The 18,995-nt window shown below is 38.0% G+C and overlaps 1 protein-coding gene across 5 annotated transcripts in view; it reads left to right on the forward strand.

The window, feature by feature from the left end:
* The first annotated feature begins 4,034 nt into the window (after positions 1 to 4,034).
* mark4b (MAP/microtubule affinity-regulating kinase 4b) overlaps positions 4,035 to 18,995 on the forward strand; it is a 40,691-nt gene continuing 25,730 nt past the window's right edge. For 3 of the 5 annotated variants that reach the window (XM_081369890.1, XM_081369892.1, XM_081369894.1), the window contains exons 1-3: positions 4,175 to 4,996; positions 14,305 to 14,502; positions 14,840 to 14,893. In XM_081369890.1, coding sequence (XP_081226016.1) covers positions 4,946 to 4,996; positions 14,305 to 14,502; positions 14,840 to 14,893 — 303 coding nt within the window. In that variant the 5' untranslated portion in view covers positions 4,175 to 4,945. Of the gene's footprint in view, positions 4,997 to 14,304; positions 14,503 to 14,839; positions 14,894 to 18,995 lie in introns of all 5 variants that reach the window. The other 2 variants (XM_081369891.1, XM_081369893.1) reach the window with 2 other exon arrangements.

An 18,995-nucleotide genomic window follows, 5' to 3' on the forward strand; every position in this document is an offset into this window, starting at 1 on the left:
CAGCCTGATCCGCCCTGGTCGCCTGCACAGCCTGATCCGCCCTGGCCTCCCGTCTTGCCGCAGTCTCCAGGTCGTTATCCGCTCCACGGGCCTGGCCCTCCATCCCGCCCCCGGGTCCGCCTCCGCTCCACCTCCCTCCTGGACAGTTTTAGGAGCGTCTGGAATCCGCTCCTTAAAGGGGGGGCTATGTAACGGTCACCAGCTGGAGTGCCCTTGAGAGCCACCAGAGGGCACTCCACATAAGACTATTATCACTCACAAACTACATTTCCCATAACTCACTGCCCGGACTCATCACTTATCACTGATCACATTCACCTGTACCTCATTCACTGATTGCATTCACCTGTGTCTCATCATCCTGTTAGTCTCAGTCTATTTATACCATGTTCATTCATTCACTCACCGCGAAGTCTTGTTTAAGTGTTACACTGCAATTCCAAGCGTTTTCCCTGGTTTCTTGTCTTTTGGTTTATTTGGATTTCTTGCCGTGTTCCTTGGATTACTCTTTTGCCTCTGGTCCCTGCCTGTTTTGTTTGTTTCTTTGTTGGTTTGTTTGGACTGCCTACCTGTGTTTTGACCTTTTGCCTGTACACTGGATTACGCCTCTGGATTACCCACAATAAAGCTGCGTTTGGATCTTAACCCTCGTGTCTCGGAGCAGGTTCGTAACACACAGTGCCAAAAGTGCTCCTAGTTGGAGAATCACCCAGTTACGTGGTTCGGTGAATTCTGGATGACTGCCACAGGCAGTGCAAAGCACTAGCGGATAATCCACACGATAGGCCTACGTAGGCTACTTTATGTTGGTTGAATACAGTTCTAAATACACTTTCTTTTTTCTATTTTTACTCGTGTAGCCTATACAATTTTACCAACATTTACGACAAAAACATTCAACATTAAAAAGTAACATTTTTACTCACGTGTGATCAACCATTCTTTTCCACCGAAATGGTGCTGATTCTCGTTCAAGTGTGTTGCCGAAACACGTGATGGGCTGTTTCTCTGTGGTTTTTCATTGCTGAAAGAGCATGACCCAGCCACTATACTCAACCATGGAACAAATAACCCCAAAAATTGACCCAACTGGCTCAACCCACGTTTGAGTAGGAAATTAAACCAGTGCAGAGTGTTCTAGCCAGTTTCTTTGTTTTTACATACATTCTTAAAAATATGTGAAAGCTCTTTATTCACTGGAAGCTTGTTTCCGCCACAGAATAAAACATTTTAAAAGATAATTGCGACTTTTTATGACAATTGCGAGTTTACATCTCGCAATTTTGACTTTATTTCTCAGAATTGCGAGATATAAAGTTAGAATTGCGTGAAATAAAGTCGCAATTGCGTGTGAAAGTCAGAATTGCGAGATATAAAGTCAGAATTGCGTGTTATAAAGTCAGAATTCTGACTTTTTTCTCGCCATTGCGACTTTATATCACGCATTTCTGACTTTATATCTCACAATTGTGAGTTTAGCCTATATCTCACAATTCTGAGAAAGTCCAAAAAAAAAGGGGAAAAAAAGACGGACTTTTTTATTTATTTTATTTTTTTACCTCAGAATAGTTTATATCTCACAATTGTGACTTTATAACACGCAATTGCGACTTTATATCATGCAATTCTGACTTTACATCTCCCAATTGCGACTTTATTTCTCAGAATTGCGACTTTATATCTCACAATTCTGACTTCATATCTCGCAATTCTGAGAAAAAAGTCACAATTCTGCCTTGATATATCGCAGTTGTGAGAAAAAAAGTCAGAATTGTTAGAGAAAATGTCGCAATTATTATTATTTATTTATTTTTCAGTGGCGGAAACAAGCTTCCATAATTCACTGCCTGACAAAATAGGGTAATTAATTAATTCACTGTACTGCCCATTATTAAACAATAGATGGCGCAGTTGAGATGAATGATGGCTTTTGCTCATTCAGAAGTAGATTCATTGTAGTAGACATATAATGTTAGGACTAGACAGCAAACATATTTTGGGAGTTTTATTTGTCAGCTAATTTCCAGCATAGGCCAAAAAATGTAGAATTTTCTGCTTGTAAACAAAAATATTGATTTTAATTGGCTATTATTGTGTAGACCTCATTCAGGACAGGTTTGTTCTTCTAGTAAATAATTTGTTTAAAACATAATGAATCCAAAAAAACGCATCCAAAATCAAACAGCAGGTAAATATTCTTATAAATAAATATTCTTAATTATTTTGAGCTAATAACACATTTACTGGTAAAAGAAACTGCATGAATAAGAAATATGTAATCACTGCATTCTAACAAAAGTTGATCAGCCTTGACACAGTTGGTTGACATTTATCAGTCCAGAGAACAGTAAGTCTGAATTTCATCAGCAATGTGACAAGTATACTGTAGCCTACCTTAGGAAGTCAATCTGACCCTGTTTTGTTGAGCATTAGATTGTGCAACAGAACAAGAGTCATATAAAATCAAATGACTGAAACAATTACTATCATCACGATCTGAAGCGACAATTGCTTTAATCAATCACAGTCCAAATAATTTTAGTTATTAGATCTTTATCTTGTTCCTTTTTGCCTGTGTTTTCCTCTGTTTAAAACCAAACACATAATGCACATTCTGGAACTCAGGAGCAATTTGGTGATGATCTGTGCATTCTATATCATGATGGAGCAACATGTCACAAGGCAAGAGTGATGATGAAGTGGCTCGGAGATCACTGCATTTAAATTTTGGATCCGTGGACCGTGGCAGGCAACTTCCCAGATCTTTATCCAACCTGTGTTCAGTCCTCAAAAGAATCTATCACAAACTGTGATTCTAAACTGTGAGCACTAATAAAGCATGAATGGATTGCCATCAGCAGGATTTGGCCCAGAAGCTGATATCCAGCATGCTGGAGCAAATTGGTTATGAAGAAGAATGGTCAACACTAAATATTGACTCTTTGCATATATTTAATCTTTTTGCAGGTAAAAGCGTTTAAAACTTTTTGAAATGCTTATTGTTTTCCAGTAAATGTAAATAAATAAAAGTTTTCCAGCATATAAAGATATGAAAAAAATCTACAAATAAAGAAGCATGCAGCAAACTTTGCAAAAACACAAAATGGATGTCACTGCCAAGGCTGTAAAACAGTAATATTATGAAATATGATTGAAATATTATTTAAAAAAAAAAAAAAAAAAAAAAAATTGAATATACTGTATCTCAATGTCATTTATTCCTGTGATGGCAAAGCTGCATTTTCAGCAGCCATTCCTTTAGTGTTACATTATTTCAATCAATCATGCTGATTTGGTGCTCAAGAAACATTTCTTATTATTATCAGAGTTGAAAGCGGTTTAAACAGCTAATAATGTTTTGGAAACGTTTTCAGGTTTCCTGATAGTTCAAAAGAACATCATTTATTTGAAATAGAATATTTTGTCAGCGGGGTTAATGCACTGTAAAAAGTGAACAGTTGGATCAACTTAAAAAAATACTTCAGTTGGTAACACCTAAAGAAATTAAGTTTTCTCAACTTAAATTATCACATTTTTCACGATAAAACGTGATCATTTAAGTTGAGAAAACTTAATTTCTTTAGGTGTTACCAATTGAAGTAATGTTTTTAAGTTGATCCAACTGTTCACTTTTTACAGCAGGGATCAGCAACTCCGGTCCTGGAGGGCCACTGTCCTGCAGAGTTTAGCTTCAGCCCTGATAAAAACTCACCTGCCTGTATCTATCTAGTAATCCTGAAAACACTGATTGCCTTGTTCAGGTGTGTTTAATTAGGGTTGGAGCTAAACTCTGCAGGACAGTGGCCCTCCAGGACCGGAGTTACAGTGTGTGTTTCTCAATATTGTTCACATCCTCGTTTTATTTTAAATTTAGCAATGCAGAAGATCCATCGACATTTATAGATTTTATGCAGATTATTACTATATTATGCAGATGCATTTTGAATCAAGTTTCCAGCACCAGAATGTACTAGCGTACAGTGACCAGCTGGAGGAGTGGTGCACATTTATTCGATAACCCCGACGGGTCTGCTACATGAATGAATGAACGAACAGGCAGTGTGTTTAGGACCATGGGGGAAGGGTGTGTGTGAGCGTCCGCCGCAGCAGCCCTGCCCAGCCTATTCTTTCTCCTGACGTCCTTCCTTGATGCCAGTGTCACACGCTGCTGGGGATGAACATTTTACAGCGACTGTACAGTTTTTACGTTTGGGAACATTGACATTCCCTGCCTCTTCGAAAAGGATATTGTTCAGTGGTCTTTGTTGGGACGGGCGTGTGCTCGAGATAGGCTACGCTTAATAGATTGTATTTCGTATTGTAGGCTATCCGCTGTTGTTTTGTTTATTTATTAATATATTGTTTTCCTGGAAATGTACACAGATGACTCTTTGAAGGGGACGCTGCGTCCGTGGGAGTGGTTTATTTTCTCTGGACAAGCCAGACTCATTGAAAAAAATGAGGATGTTTTTCCCTGTTTGATGCTGCGGTAGCTAATTTTTTCTTTTCCTCTTCTGTTCTGCTTTTGTTTTCTTTCTGTCTGTCTCGTGGTCTACAATCTTTGACGGCGTATTCTTGAGGATTCAACATACATTTCTGTAAAACAGTTGGATGGAAAATTGTCGTTTAGCTAAGTACAAAATGATCTATTGTTCCGGCTAGCCAAACCTCCACAGACATGAGCATCATATAGCTTTTTTAATTATTTATTTATTTTATCTTTGTTCACTTCCCATCAGCATTGCGTATAAAATCTAGTAAACTTGACCAAAAATGAGGATTGTTTAAGGAAAACGCTGTATTGGTGGTCGGAGAGGGCAGCGATAGCCTCGCGATACTGGCTCGGCTACGGACTGCTTCTCCTGTCTGTGCTGATTCAATTAGCAACTGTACACGGACCGCTGAAATAAACCCAGTATTGCTGTAAGCTGAAGCTCCAGGGACGATGTCCTCACGCGCAGCGCTGCAGCCTGGGAACGAAAGGAATGCAGACCACGTAAGTTAAAAGCTTTCTTACGTCATTTGATTAGAACGTCTGTCGTCAAAATTGGCGATAGGAAGTGAGACTCGTTTATGCGAATCGGTTCTTTCAAAGCAGTTCGCTTCAAAGAAATGGTTCAAAATAACATTATCAGCTACTCCTGTCCTGTACGTCATCACGTAATTATTACGACATTCTAGAATGACACATTATTAAATGCGCTGTTAAGTAACATATTGCTGCTTATTACGTTTTTTCCTATTCGTTTTTAACAACAATGGTGTTTTTTGTAATTTCACGTGTCCTAGTTCGGTTGTTGCAGCCACGAGTCAGCTCATAAAGAGTCGAAAACGAAATAGGTCTATAATTTGTATTGACGTTAAATAATTAATTTACATTATTTTTGTGTGTGTGTGTGGATAATAAAATTGCCATACAGTCATACTTGTGTGACATAAAGTAGCCTATAACACGTAATGTCCATTAGTGATATTTCTGTTATTTGGCTAATCTTTATTTGCCCGTTTGTCAATTCATCGGTTCACAAATGCTCTTATCATCAGTAGACTACTCAGTTTGTAATATGAGTCAGACAGGACCGAAAAAAGAGTAATCGGTTCTCAAGAACCGCGCTAACGATTCATCATTCAGTTCTGCCGATTCATTGAAAATATTCGAGTCTAGACTCGTTAATCGATAGTAAAGAGCATTGGCATGAAGCCAGATATTATCTTTACGGAGCTCACCTGTAGTTATTAGTTGTGTTTGTGTCTCAATTATTTCATAAACTAAGGAGATGCATTGACTAAAACATGAATTTTAAAATGAACAACGTCCTGCCACTCCCTGAAAACACTGTCACAAATGACATATTGACACTATTGAGGGTAGGCCTATATCTACAACATTTTTATTGTTTAGATCATGGAGAAAGGGACTCTTTTACAGACCTTCTATTGGGTTTTAATTTGTGGAAGATTCATTTGCAAATTGCAACCTACGTTGGGCCTATTCTTGTCCTGGTGCAAAATGGTACTTGTGTACTTGAATGTGATGCAAAGTAAACCCACTTCTTTGTGAATCAGTGTGAATTCAGCTTTCAGAGGCCGAGCTATCTATCGATAAACAGTAATCATTTTACTGTTGCCCTTCCCCAGTCTGGAATATTTGGTGACATCTTTGTGCATTTGCCAAAATGGAATAACATTTTTTATTGTATTTTAATTGAAAGCTTAAAAAGTTGCCTTTGGTTTATGATGTGCACATGCATATGTGAACAGGTTCCCGGCATTTTATGACAACATTCTTAACACACAGAGCATATCAAAACAACACAAAACATGTTTGCAAGGTAGCAAGGCTAGGTCAGTACCTTATTTAAGCGCACAGCTTATAAAATTAAAAGTTGTGTTTTTGGTCTACTTGCAAACTTGTATACCAGTTTATTTAATAAAGTAGTCAAATTGACTTGTGCATTATACATTTTAAGTCATGAAAAGACTGAAATGTAAATTAGAAGGCATGTAGCTTTTGAAGTGAGACATTGATGTCAGAATTTTCTTTTATTTGGTTCCTTTCATAAGATGTGTTTCTGGAATTTGTTTTCATAATGTGGCAAACAGCAACAAGTATTTATCTGTGGCCAATCATGTAGACTGTTGCAAATATGTCTTTCACGCATTTTGTAAGAACTGCTTCTCTATTTCCTCCTCAAGCTGTCACATAACTTGTGTTCTGTGTACTTATTGTTACCAAAGCTCTTTATAAGTGGGATTTCATGTCAGGTGTCCATTTACCTGGCTTGGGTATTAAATAGTTCTTTAGGAGATGTAAAATACATCTGCTGTACACATCACATTTCAGAATTTGATTGCTTTGGAGGAATTTGATTGCTTGTATTTATTGCTACTGTAATCTAAAGTCGGATTATATGTTATGCAAAAACTATTAAGACAAAGGGATCCCTAAACAGCGACTTAGTGGAGATGGTCATAGACTGAAAAATAAAGAAGCATACATAAAGAAAAAGGAGTGGTTGGATATGAATGATTGAAGATAATTGAAAAGTTTGCATATTTTGCTTCAGTTATCCAGCACCTCTGCCAGCACAGACACAAACAGTGTGGCATGTCACACAGGCACTGCAGGACCTTCTAATCTAGAATGATGAGAGCTGATGTGAAGGGATGAGATAGCGAGCAAAGCAAACACAATAGGAAATGTGTCTACCGATCTGGGAGGTTATTAAAACTCTCTGTCTAGCCATGGAACAAAAGTGGAACGATGATGTCGGAACAAGAGTGGAACGATGATGTCAAAACATAGAGCCTGCAAGTGAATCCACAGATTCCATTTAGGGCAGAGAAACATCATGTTGTCTGTCAAATACAAGTTGTGCGAGGACTGGGTCAAGAAGGAAGCCCAGAATGTTCAGTACATCTAAGGGCATATGTGAAAATGAATTCATGTTCATTTGCGAGGTCAAATTTTTCCTATAATTGCAGCCATCTTGTTAACCATCACACTGTAACAGCTTATCCAAAGAAAATGGTACGGGTGGAAAATAAGATGTTAGAATTGCATCATTTTGTTTGACTTGACCTAGACTCTGTAAACTCATGCAAATGTTGATTTTGATTATGTGAAGAAGCTTGCAGCTTTCACAGAGGAGCAGACACTTTAATTGATGTCAATATCAGCTAAAAATCTCTCGTTTGAAACGATAATTATTCATGTGTTAGCTACTGTGTGGACGTTTAACTTATGCTGAAGTGTCGAAACATCAAAAGAGGAAACTGATTGGTAAAGTGCGTAATTGTTCACGCAATTGACTTCCTCATTGCTGATCTGTTACGTGTTTTTACACTCTAACACATCATTTACAAAGACATATTTCCAGTGTTTAGAGATTTGGCCCTTCCAGTCACAGTGAGGTAATGAGGAAAAGGATCGATAGGCTACTATTATTCTTCTATACATAAGAGCTAATGATATGATAAGAATATGATTCCTAAAATTCTGGATGATTCTGATAAGCTGATAAATGGAATTCTACTGCATTGTACTATTTTGTCAAAATAAATTTCAATTAAAATTTTAACAGTGACCAATACAGATCTCTAATACTGGCTGATAACTGATGTACTGATATATTGTGCAAAGGTGCAGTCACATCTGCAAATCTCCTGTTTGAAAGTGACTTATGGGTGGGTGTGGGTGGTGCTTCATATATCACTACACTATTACTAATGAATGGACAATGGATTTTTTTGCTCATGAAATTTCACTAATGTGACCGCACCTTAAGATGAATAACAAGTCTGCAAAACCATGTGCTGTTCCTGGATGTGTAGCACCTATACCGCACTTCACATCATTCTGAAGGATCCCAGTGTTGGCTGAAGTTTATTTTCAACCAGATCTGTCTTTATTTTAATGGGATAGTAACAATTTGATTGTTTTATGAACCTGTGACAATTTAATGAACTAATTGCATGAAATTAATGAAAAATGAAAGAGATTTTTGTTGAATGATGGAGTAATGCAAACTATATTGCACCCGGTCTCTTATTTCCCTTCCATAGAATTCTTAAAGGGACAGTAGCAACAAACAGCTTGTTTAAATCTAAAGAGAGGGTGGAAATGGTTGTTAAAGTCTGTCAAATCATTTATTTATATTATGACACCTTCAAGAGAAACAGTAACACACTATCACACCCTTTAAAAGATACTGGACATTATACCTCCACTTTCAGCCAAAAGAAATTCACTGAGCGGATTGGTTTTTCATTGTTCCTCAGTAAAGCACGAAAGCTGATCCAATGTAAAGTTCAGATAGGCAGGGGTACCACACGCCTGGTGGCTTTTTTTTTGAGGAACCAGTGAAACCTAGGCCTAGACATTCATGTTCTGAATAAAGAGGTTATTGTGTCTGCTGTGAAGAAAGCAAAGAAACTGAAGTTGAAGGCGCATCTTTTATAAAGAGCATTTGCTTCTTGTTTGGTCTAAGTCTGTGGCATGTCTTGTTCATAGCGCTACTAGTTTGTTGTGTTAATGTTACTGTGGTAAATATCCAGTCCAGTATATCAGTGTCCTCAAGTCAGCCTAAGTTAATGCATTATGTTGTCCACCACAATGCAGTTATCATTTGGTTTGGCCACCTACTACAAGTAAAACATGTTTATCTAGTTGAACCTTTAACTCTGAGCATGTTTTTGAATCAAGAGGGTGTTTAGACCATGAGCGGCAATCACACAATCAGCATGTTTTTTGTGCTAGTCATTGTGGAAGTATTGTGGCTCCCCCTGTTTCGTTGCCAAGCCAATAGTTGCTCTTGACAACTGATATTGATGTTGTCTCCTTGTGTATTTGGCTTATGTGTGTGCGGGCACATGAGGGGGTTATGTTACTAGTTGATGGGGAGGGGGGTTGCGGAGTGCGGTTAGCAGATGGGCCTCAGCTGGGGCTTTTTGTTTGGCTCTCTCATCTGATGCCAAGGTGAGACTTTTGCTCTGTAGTCATGAGGATTGCACCATTAGATATTCAGATGTTTCACTCATGGCAGAGACACTTACTTAAGGGTAACAAGTAGCATAGGGGCTAATAGCATTTCAGTCACAAAGGCCTGAGTCGGTGTTGAGGCACTATCTGCTAGAAAGATTGCATGTTCATTTAAATATATGAATCTCACAATAACCATGTGAATTATCCATTTTTGAAATTAACCTGTCAATGTAAGGACGGTCATTCAGTTAAACATTTTATGTGTTTAATTAAATGCTATTCTGATGTGCTGAATAATTTATCACAGTAAATTGCCAAGGTGGGATATTATTGCAGATACAGATTTCCAGATTAAATTTTATTCCGATTCACAAGCTCTTGATTTGTTTAACTCACAATAACTATGTAAATTATCCGTGTTAACATGAATCTTCTCTCAAAGTGGGACTGTCATTCAGCTAAAATGTTATCAAATTAATTGCATGATATGCTGGATAATTAATAACAGGTATTATGCAGGGCTGGGTACTGATGCAGATTTCCAGAATCAATTTGATTCTGATTCACTAGCTCTTTATTTGATTTTAATTTTGATTCATTTAGGTATATTTCAGTAATGTCCATTTTGCTTGTGAGGAAATTCTTTCTCTGCTAATCATGTAGAGAATTGGGCTACACTGGTTACGTAGCATGTTCGTCTTTGCATGCAGTCTGTTCATTTTGTGGCAGATAAGCAAATCTTTGAGTAGACATTACAAAAAGTGGCTTTAGAAGTCAATATATTGTTTGTTTTATTTCCATGTCAGTGAACCATAAGCCTGTGAAGAGTGAACAAACCAACAAAGCCTTTTACACTGAACCTGTTTAAGAAGCCTAAAGCTTTGTTGCAAGCATTTACTCTGGAAGCCACACCAGAAAACTGTTACAAAAGGAAAGCAAAACATCTATCCAAGACAGGAAACCATGCACGTTTGAGTTTTGGCTGGGTTCTTCACACCTGGCTCAAGCGTACACCTGTTTCCCCACAGACTTTTATCTCACATCAACACAATATTGCGTAGTGATGTTGTGAACGACTAAAACTCATTGTTGTGCATTCATTTCAAGGAAACGCTGTGAAAGAAATCAGCACAGAGGAAACTGGTTTGCTGCAATGCCAAATGCAAAGCTTCACAGGGCAGGACAGGACATAGACCCCTGTAAATGGATTTTGGGAGTAAGTCATAAGATGCAATAGCAGGATGTGTGTCTGGATGGACTGACCCTGACCCATCTCTACCCCCTTCACATGTGCTTCTATCATGAGCAGGATGCAGACTAGATAGGCGGTCTATTGTCTCAGTCTGGGGTGGGACTCTGGAATCATGTTATTATATGGAATTATGTCTTGGGCGCTGCATAGTCCTACCAGGTCTAGATCAATACATATTTTTAAATCTGCAGTTATAATTAAAGGGATAGTTCACCCAAAAATGAAAATTCTGTCATTCATTACTCACCCTCATGTCGTTTCAAACCTATAAGACTTTCTTTCATCTTCGGACCACAAATTAAGATAATCTGAGAGCTTTCTGTCCCTCCATAGACCGCTATGCAACTACCACTTTGAAGCTTCAAAAAGGTCATAAAGAGATTGGTTTTACAATCTATAATTAGTCCAAATTTTCTGAAGAGAAACGATCGCTTTAAATGATGAACAGATTGAATTTAGGCTTTTATTCACATGAAACATGCATCAACGCACACATCAGTTGAGGTAAACGGAAGCTCAAGCATGTCTGCTTGACGTGCGAAAACCAATGAGGTTCATTCTCATGTTACGCAGCACGTTTGAGCTTCTGCAAGAACCAATGAGGTTCATTCTCGAGTTAGGCAGCACGTTTGAGCTTCTGCAAGAACCAATGAGGTTCATTCTCGTGTTACGCAGCACGTTTGAGCTTCAGCAAGAACCAATGAGGTTCATTATCGTGTTACGCAGCACGTTTGAGTTTCTGCAAGAACCAATGAGGTTCATTCTCGAGTTAGGCAGCACGTTTGAGCTTCTGCAAGAACCAATGAGGTTCATTCTCGTGTTACGCAGCACGTTTGAGCTTCAGCAAGAACCAATGAGGTTCATTATCGTGTTACGCAGCACGTTTGAGTTTCTGCAAGAACCAATGAGGTTCGTTCTCTTGTTAGGCAGCACGTTTGAGCTTCAGCAAGAACCAATGAGGTTCATTATCGTGTTACGCAGCAAGTTTGAGCTTCAGCAAGAACCAATGAGGTTCATTATCGTGTTACGCAGCACGTTTGAGCTTCAGCAAGAACCAATGAGGTTCATTAACGTGTTACGCAGCACGTTTGAGTTTCTGCAAGAACCAATGAGGTTCATTATCGTGTTACGCAGCACGTTTGAGTTTCTGCAAGAACCAATGAGGTTCATTATCGTGTTACGCAGCACGTTTGAGTTTCTGCAAGAACCAATGAGGTTCATTATCGTGTTACGCAGCACGTTTGAGTTTCTGCAAGAACCAATGAGGTTCATTATCGTGTTACGCAGCACGTTTGAGTTTCTGCAAGAACCAATGAGGTTCATTATCGTGTTACGCAGCACGTTTGAGCTTCAGCAAGAACCAATGAGGTTCATTATCGTGTTACGCAGCACGTTTGAGCTTCTGCAAGAACCAATGAGGTTCATTATCGTGTTACGCAGCACGTTTGAGTTTCTGCAAGAACCAATGAGGTTCATTATCGTGTTACGCAGCACGTTTGAGTTTCTGCAAGAACCAATGAGGTTCATTATCGTGTTACGCAGCACGTTTGAGTTTCTGCAAGAACCAATGAGGTTCATTATCGTGTTACGCAGCACGTTTGAGCTTCTGCAAGAGGTTTGTTCTCACGCATCAAGCAGTTTCAGTTGAGCTTCTGTTAATGTTCGTTGATCAATGTTTATATGGGAAAAAATCCTAAATTCAATCTGTTCATCATATTTGTGTCTCTTCAGAAAATTTGGACTAAACCGCTCGATCGATATGGATTAATTTTATGCTCTTTTTATAAACTTTTTGTGTCAAAGTGGTAGTTGCGTAGCTGTCATTGGAGGGTCAGAAATTGCTCAGATTTCATTAAAAATATCTTCATTTGTGTTCCAAAGACGAACGAAAGTCTTACGGGTTTGGAACAACATGAGGGTGAGTAATCAATGAAAGAATTTAAATTTTTGGGTGAACTAACCCTTTAAGCTCCTGCATGTTGTTGAACTACAGACTTCATCTCTAAATGTACATGATACACATGTAATTTAATATTTGAGAGATTAAAGAAGAGTCACCTCTGTGTTTCGTAGCAAAAGCACAATGTAATATTTAGTGTTGCTTGCTAAAATTTTGCATTCAAAATCCAGAAACTTCGATAGGAATCCATACAATCGGAATTTGAAGATTTCATTTGTGTTCAAGTTGGTCATGAGAATTCGCTCCGTTGAAATCTGCTTGGTTTGAAAGTGACTTCTGTGTGAGGAGTGCTTAATGCATTGCTACACTATTGACTGTGAATAATAGATTTTTTTGGCCACAAAATTTTGCTAACATGACCACACCTTAAATTACATTTTTGCAAAAATCAGACTGGTGTGATTTTGGGTGCAATAAAGCGTTTACATGACTTTAGTCAGATGTAAATCAAACTTTTAAAGTGCATGTAAACACTAAGTGGGAGGAAACTGAATATCTAAATGCATCATCATTTATTGTTCTCCATAGCAAGGTGCTTTCTTCCCCCATCTAAACGATCTATTTCAGTGACATATTGCTTTCACTGAGAAACCCTCTTCCTCTACACCCTGCCCCCCACCTTCTCATATAAATTGCAAGGGCAATCAGACAGAGAGCAGCCGTGGAACAATCAATGTGTGTGTGGCATGGACAGGGTGGGGCAGTGGGCGGTGGTGGAGGAGGATGGGTGGGTGACAGGCGATGAGGTCTATGTCAGCATGATATGTTAAAACTGTTGGGAATAGGGGGTGTGGGGATGTAGGGTCACTAAAAGAGCCATATTGGTGTGAAAAGATGTTTCCATCACTAAAATTTGAGCTCATGAGACTATAGAAAATATATCCCCTCATAAAGATGTACTATATGTAATATATGCTTATACTCTAGAATATAGAATGTACAAGCAGTAAATCCAGATATTTTTGGTCAGAATTCAAGGATAAGATGCATTCTGTATTTGTTTTTTGATTATTCTGTACCCACGTAGAATGATCTGTGTCCGGCTGAGAATGCCACATGCGTCACATCGCATCAAGGTGCGAGTGCAGTTTAGTGTCGCAATGCATTCCTGGATAGATTAGATTTAAGACTTAAGATCTTTGACCCGCCAGACATGAAACATGTCAGCAATGTATAGCAAAGCAGAGATTAGCTTTTCTTGGAGAAACCACAAAAACGTATGGCTAAGGTATGTTGAGATTTGAAGCAGTGTTATTTTTAGTGTATACACTAAAATGAGTTTCATTTTTAGTCATTTTGTTTTGTGCTTTATTTTATATTTCTCTTTTGTTTTAATTTATATTTATTTGAGTTTTAAGTTGTAGTACTTTCATTTCATTTTAAACCCTATTGATTGGACATTGTTTGGACAAAAAACATAAAGGTTTGGAACGACGTGAGGGTGTGTAAATTATGACAGATTATTCATTTTTGGGTGAACTTCTTGAAGCTGAATTTAATTACATTTTGCAAGATTATGAATTCATGTGCTGAATATTCTACACTGAAATAACATTGCCTTTTATTGAGCTTGGTCATCATGAGTAACGTTTTCTCTTTAACCCCCAGCATGCCTCTCTCTCAGCCAGTCGTTCAGAGAAGGGCTCGGGATGGTCGAGTCGCTCACTCGGAGCCCGTTGCCGGAATTCCATCGCCTCCTGCTCAGACGAACTGCCACACATCGGCAACTACCGGCTGCTCAAGACCATCGGCAAGGGAAATTTCGCCAAAGTGAAGTTGGCACGCCATATTTTGACCGGCAAGGAGGTAAGATGTATATTAATGTGGGGAATTAAATGAAAAAAAGATTCTCAAGGCTCCTCTGATTGACTCTTAGGTAAAACTTCTTGTTCTACTTTGTGACCAGACTGGTCTCTGCTGTACTTTTTGAGCCAAATGACATATGAAAAATGTATATAATAACTTTTTTACATTTGCTCATCTGGTTTGTCACACCTTGACCAAAAGCAATTATGTTATCAACCTACTGAGGTGTGCGAGGTTAGCATAATTTAACAGGTGATTGCTCCTTTTATATGCAATTTAGTTGTCAAGTCAATGTGTCAGCTGCATTCTGATGATTTTTAACTTTGTGTCTTCTCAGGTTGCAATAAAAATCATTGACAAAACCCAACTCAACCCTACAAGCCTTCAGAAGGTAGGAACTAGGTCATAACCGCTGCACTCTCGTAAGCTTGTGATCCTAATTATGTCTTTGCGCACTAATGTTTATCTGCACTCAGTGCCCGAGGCATAAGGTCATATCGAGGAGCTTGTTTTGGTCAAATTGTATTTGATTAGACACTGTTTAGCAGTGGTCAGTAAAAATGTAAACTTTGACCCCATGGCTTTGATTTGCCACCATTGTTCTCTGAGGTGGACTGTGGTCTAATGCTGTTGTAATATATCTGGAGCTGTCTGAGCACTTTATCTGTGTGAAATCTGAAAAATACAACAGTGAGCTGTTTTTGTCCTTGGTTTAGTTTGCAGCTAAATGTATTAATTCACTGGAAAGTGGCAGGAAAGATAAGATAAGGAAGTCAAATAAGAGAAAGCTGTTGAATTTGATGGAGCTAAGTGGTTGTTTCTTTATAGGCACGTTATCATTATTTTGCACTTTTTGTTTTTAGCTGATTTGTCTTTGTGAAGATAATACAATCTCTACATTTAAATGTTACATCAGTTTGTGTATTTGAAGTTTATTTACTTAATAATAAATTATGTTTAGTATTTGTTTTATGTTTAATGTTGTCTGAGGTACATCACATGAACTGAATCATGATTAGGATTTATCCATCTTAGTGCAAAATAGTCCTTGCTGTTATGCATATGGCTTGATGACTAGGGAATGTTGTGTTAGTGTGAGAGAGTCTGTGTGATAATCACACCTTTAAATGTGAGAACTAAGTATGGTGTGCTGTTTCATTCGGAAGTTTTGTTATTTCTTGCTATTTCTTGTTATTTATTTCATTTCAGTCCTGTAGATTATTATTGGCGCTAAGCTCTGAAAGTTCTTCCAGAATATCCAAGTGTAATGCGTTACTAATGACTGTCAAGAAGATTAATAAGTATGTAACAGCAAGTTTTAGTTAGAGGATGTGATGGCACACTTAAAATAAGAGTTATATTTGTTGGTAATAGTTTATCTGTGGTGTCTTGGTGAGTGATGTCATGTGGTCAACTCCAAACCAAAAGGAAATGATGGGTCAGAGCAGAGGCGTTGTGTGCTGTAGTGTATTGTGCTAGGTGGGGCTAAAGGTGTTAATGGTCTCTGCAGGGATGGATTGGACACTGCAGCAGAAATGCATGCCACTCCCATCAGCATTATACTAGGTGACACTTCTGAGTAGAATATTTATGTACATGTTCCTCCTTTCTTTCTTTCTTTCTTTCTTTCTTTCTTTCTTTCTTTCTTTCTTTCTTTCTTTCTTTCTTTCTTTCTTTCTTTCTTTCTTTCTTTCTTTCTTTCTTTCTTTCTTTCTTTCTTTCTTTCTTTCTTTCTTTCTTTCTTTCTTTCTTTCTTTCTTTCTTTCTTTCTTTCTTTCTTTCTTTCTTTCTTTCTTTCTTTCTTTCTTTCTTTCTTCTCTCACTCACTCACATGGTATCATTCCTAACCTATATAATTCCTAATAATATATATATATGTTATAACTGTTTTCTATTTTAATATATTTAATAAAAAAAGATATAGCTGTAGTGTCAAAGCTGAATTTACAGCATCATCACTCCAGTCTTCAGTGTCGCGATCATGATTCTTCAGAAATCATTCTAATATGCTGATTTGCTGTAGAAACTGATAATTTTTTCAGGATTCTTTGATGAATGGAAAGTTCAAAAGAACAGCGTTTATTTAAAATAGAAATCTTTTATAACATTATTATTGGATTTTCTGTACAAGTTCTGTACATTGTATTTTCTTGCTGAAGTATTAAAAAACATTATTTTCTTTTAAAACCACTGCCCACACTTTTGAATGGTAGTACACACACACACACACACATACACATACACATACACACACACACACACACACACACACACACACACACACACACACACACACACACACACACACATACACACACATATAATTTAATACATAATTAAATTATTAATTATGTAGATCACATAAGTGTCACTTCAGAGATATATATATATATATATATATATATATATATATATATATATATATTATATTTACATATATATATATATATATATATATATGTAAATATACACACATATAATGTTTATGTAAAAATTACGCCTTCATCATGACATCATAAACTATGAGACATGGTGATGATAGACAAGCTTCTAGATGTAATCAAATACTGAAGATCGCTGACCAAATCTAAAAATTGTTTGTCCTTCTTGATGTTTATGCTGGTTACGGCCCTGCTCCTGTGTCATGTTTAGTGCAGATCAAGAGGTTTTGTTAGTCTGATGTGGCCACAGCACTGGAGATACGCCAGCAGGCTCTTTCTTCTCTTCTTCTCCAATCTCCTCTCTGTTTAATTCTGTTCAGAGATGGAGGGGGGCAGAGCACAATCAGCTGACCATGAACTTTCCCAGCAGCTGGATTTCAGAAGGGCCGGAAAAGACATGGCATTTGCCTTTATCAACGTGTGTGTGTGTGTGTGTGTGTGTGTGTGTGTGTGTGTGTGTGTGTGTGTGTGTGTGTGTGTGTGTGAGAGAGAGAGAGGGTTGAGGGCTTGATGTAAAGGTTTGGATCCCCATCATAAAAGCACAGTGTTACTTTAATAAAAAAAAACTTCAAGGCGGGTGACAGAGTTGGACCGTGGGTGAAGAAGGGTAGAGGGGGTTGGGTGTCCCTTATTCAAGTCTCTTGCAGCCAGGAGCGCTGTTCCAGACATACGAACAATGGGGGCAACTGAACCCGGAGGGGGTGGGGGACTCCAGAGGGGCCATAGCACAGGAGCAGAGATCCTGAGAAAGCAAGCTTGCATACAAGATATCAGAAAGGGAAAAGGCCCTGATTTAACATGGTTTGTTTGGCACCTATGACTGTGTTGTTATAGTGTCGTTGTTATATCATTTTAGCACATTGTGCAGTCTTGAAATGGTGGAAATGTACTGATGTATGACTATTATTGTTTCTAAGAGAATGAATCATGAATTATTAATTATGTAGATCACATAAGTGTCACTTCAGATATATATATATATATATATAAAAAAAATGTGTCTATATTTTTGTAAAGATATCTTAATTTGTGCTCCACTGAAAAAAGCAAGTCATGTTTGGAAAGCCACGAGGAATTTTCATTTTGGGGTGAAATATCTCTTTAAGGAAAGTCAGTTTACATCTTTCTGGATGATTGTGACTCCTCAGTCCCACAAAAGCTAGAATTATTAGTATCTTGAATGTCCTAAAAAAAATTCAGTTTAGTGCATATTATCTATGTATGCGGTCATTATAATTGTTAAATCACCGATGAGAGCAGTTGCTGGAAAAGAGGCAGAGCCAGATATACGGTACTCCAAAAAGAGAAGATGAAGTAAACTTGACATTTATGAGCCACAACGGGGATGCATCACCGCCTAACACTTCAAGATTATTTCTGATCAACTCCAAATACTCATGGATTACTTATGTAAGCTCCATCAATTATGAGATTATCACTATTTCTGGCACTGTAGGGCACTGTGTGTTGTATGTATCTAGGACAGTGGTTCTCAACCCTGGGTGTGGAGTACTGCCAGCACTGCACAGTTAGATGTCTCACTAATCAAACACACCTGATTCACCTCATCAGCTCATTAGTAAAGACTCCAAGACCCCAGATTGGTGTATTAAATAAGAGAGACATCGGCTGCGTCCGAAAATTTAGGCAGCTGACTTGTTGCCTCGCTGCCTTATCAGGCAATGACTTTGTAGGCAGCGTTTCCACATGAAGGTATCTCACGAAACTGATTTCAGACAGACTTCTGTGGTAGCGTAATGATCTACAGCAAAATAGAGCAAGCTTTGGTGATAACTAAACAAATATTTTATTACAATAATAGTAATTTCTCGCTAGAAGTGACATCGGAAGTGGAAAACGTTGGTCAAAAACTTACATTTACACACAAACCGAACACAAACTGCATCTTTTTTTTTTTTTTTTAGCTCATCTGTCACAGAATGGGAAGCACAGGATTGTGGGAAATCAAAGGCAGTGAAGGATACATCTATGCTGCCTTCAAAAATCGATTAGATGAAGGTATAACACACCAAGCCGGTCGGCCATCTGGTA

This window comes from Scardinius erythrophthalmus, assembly GCF_964197995.2.
Source record: "Scardinius erythrophthalmus genome assembly, chromosome: 7".
NCBI lineage: Eukaryota > Metazoa > Chordata > Actinopteri > Cypriniformes > Leuciscidae > Scardinius > Scardinius erythrophthalmus.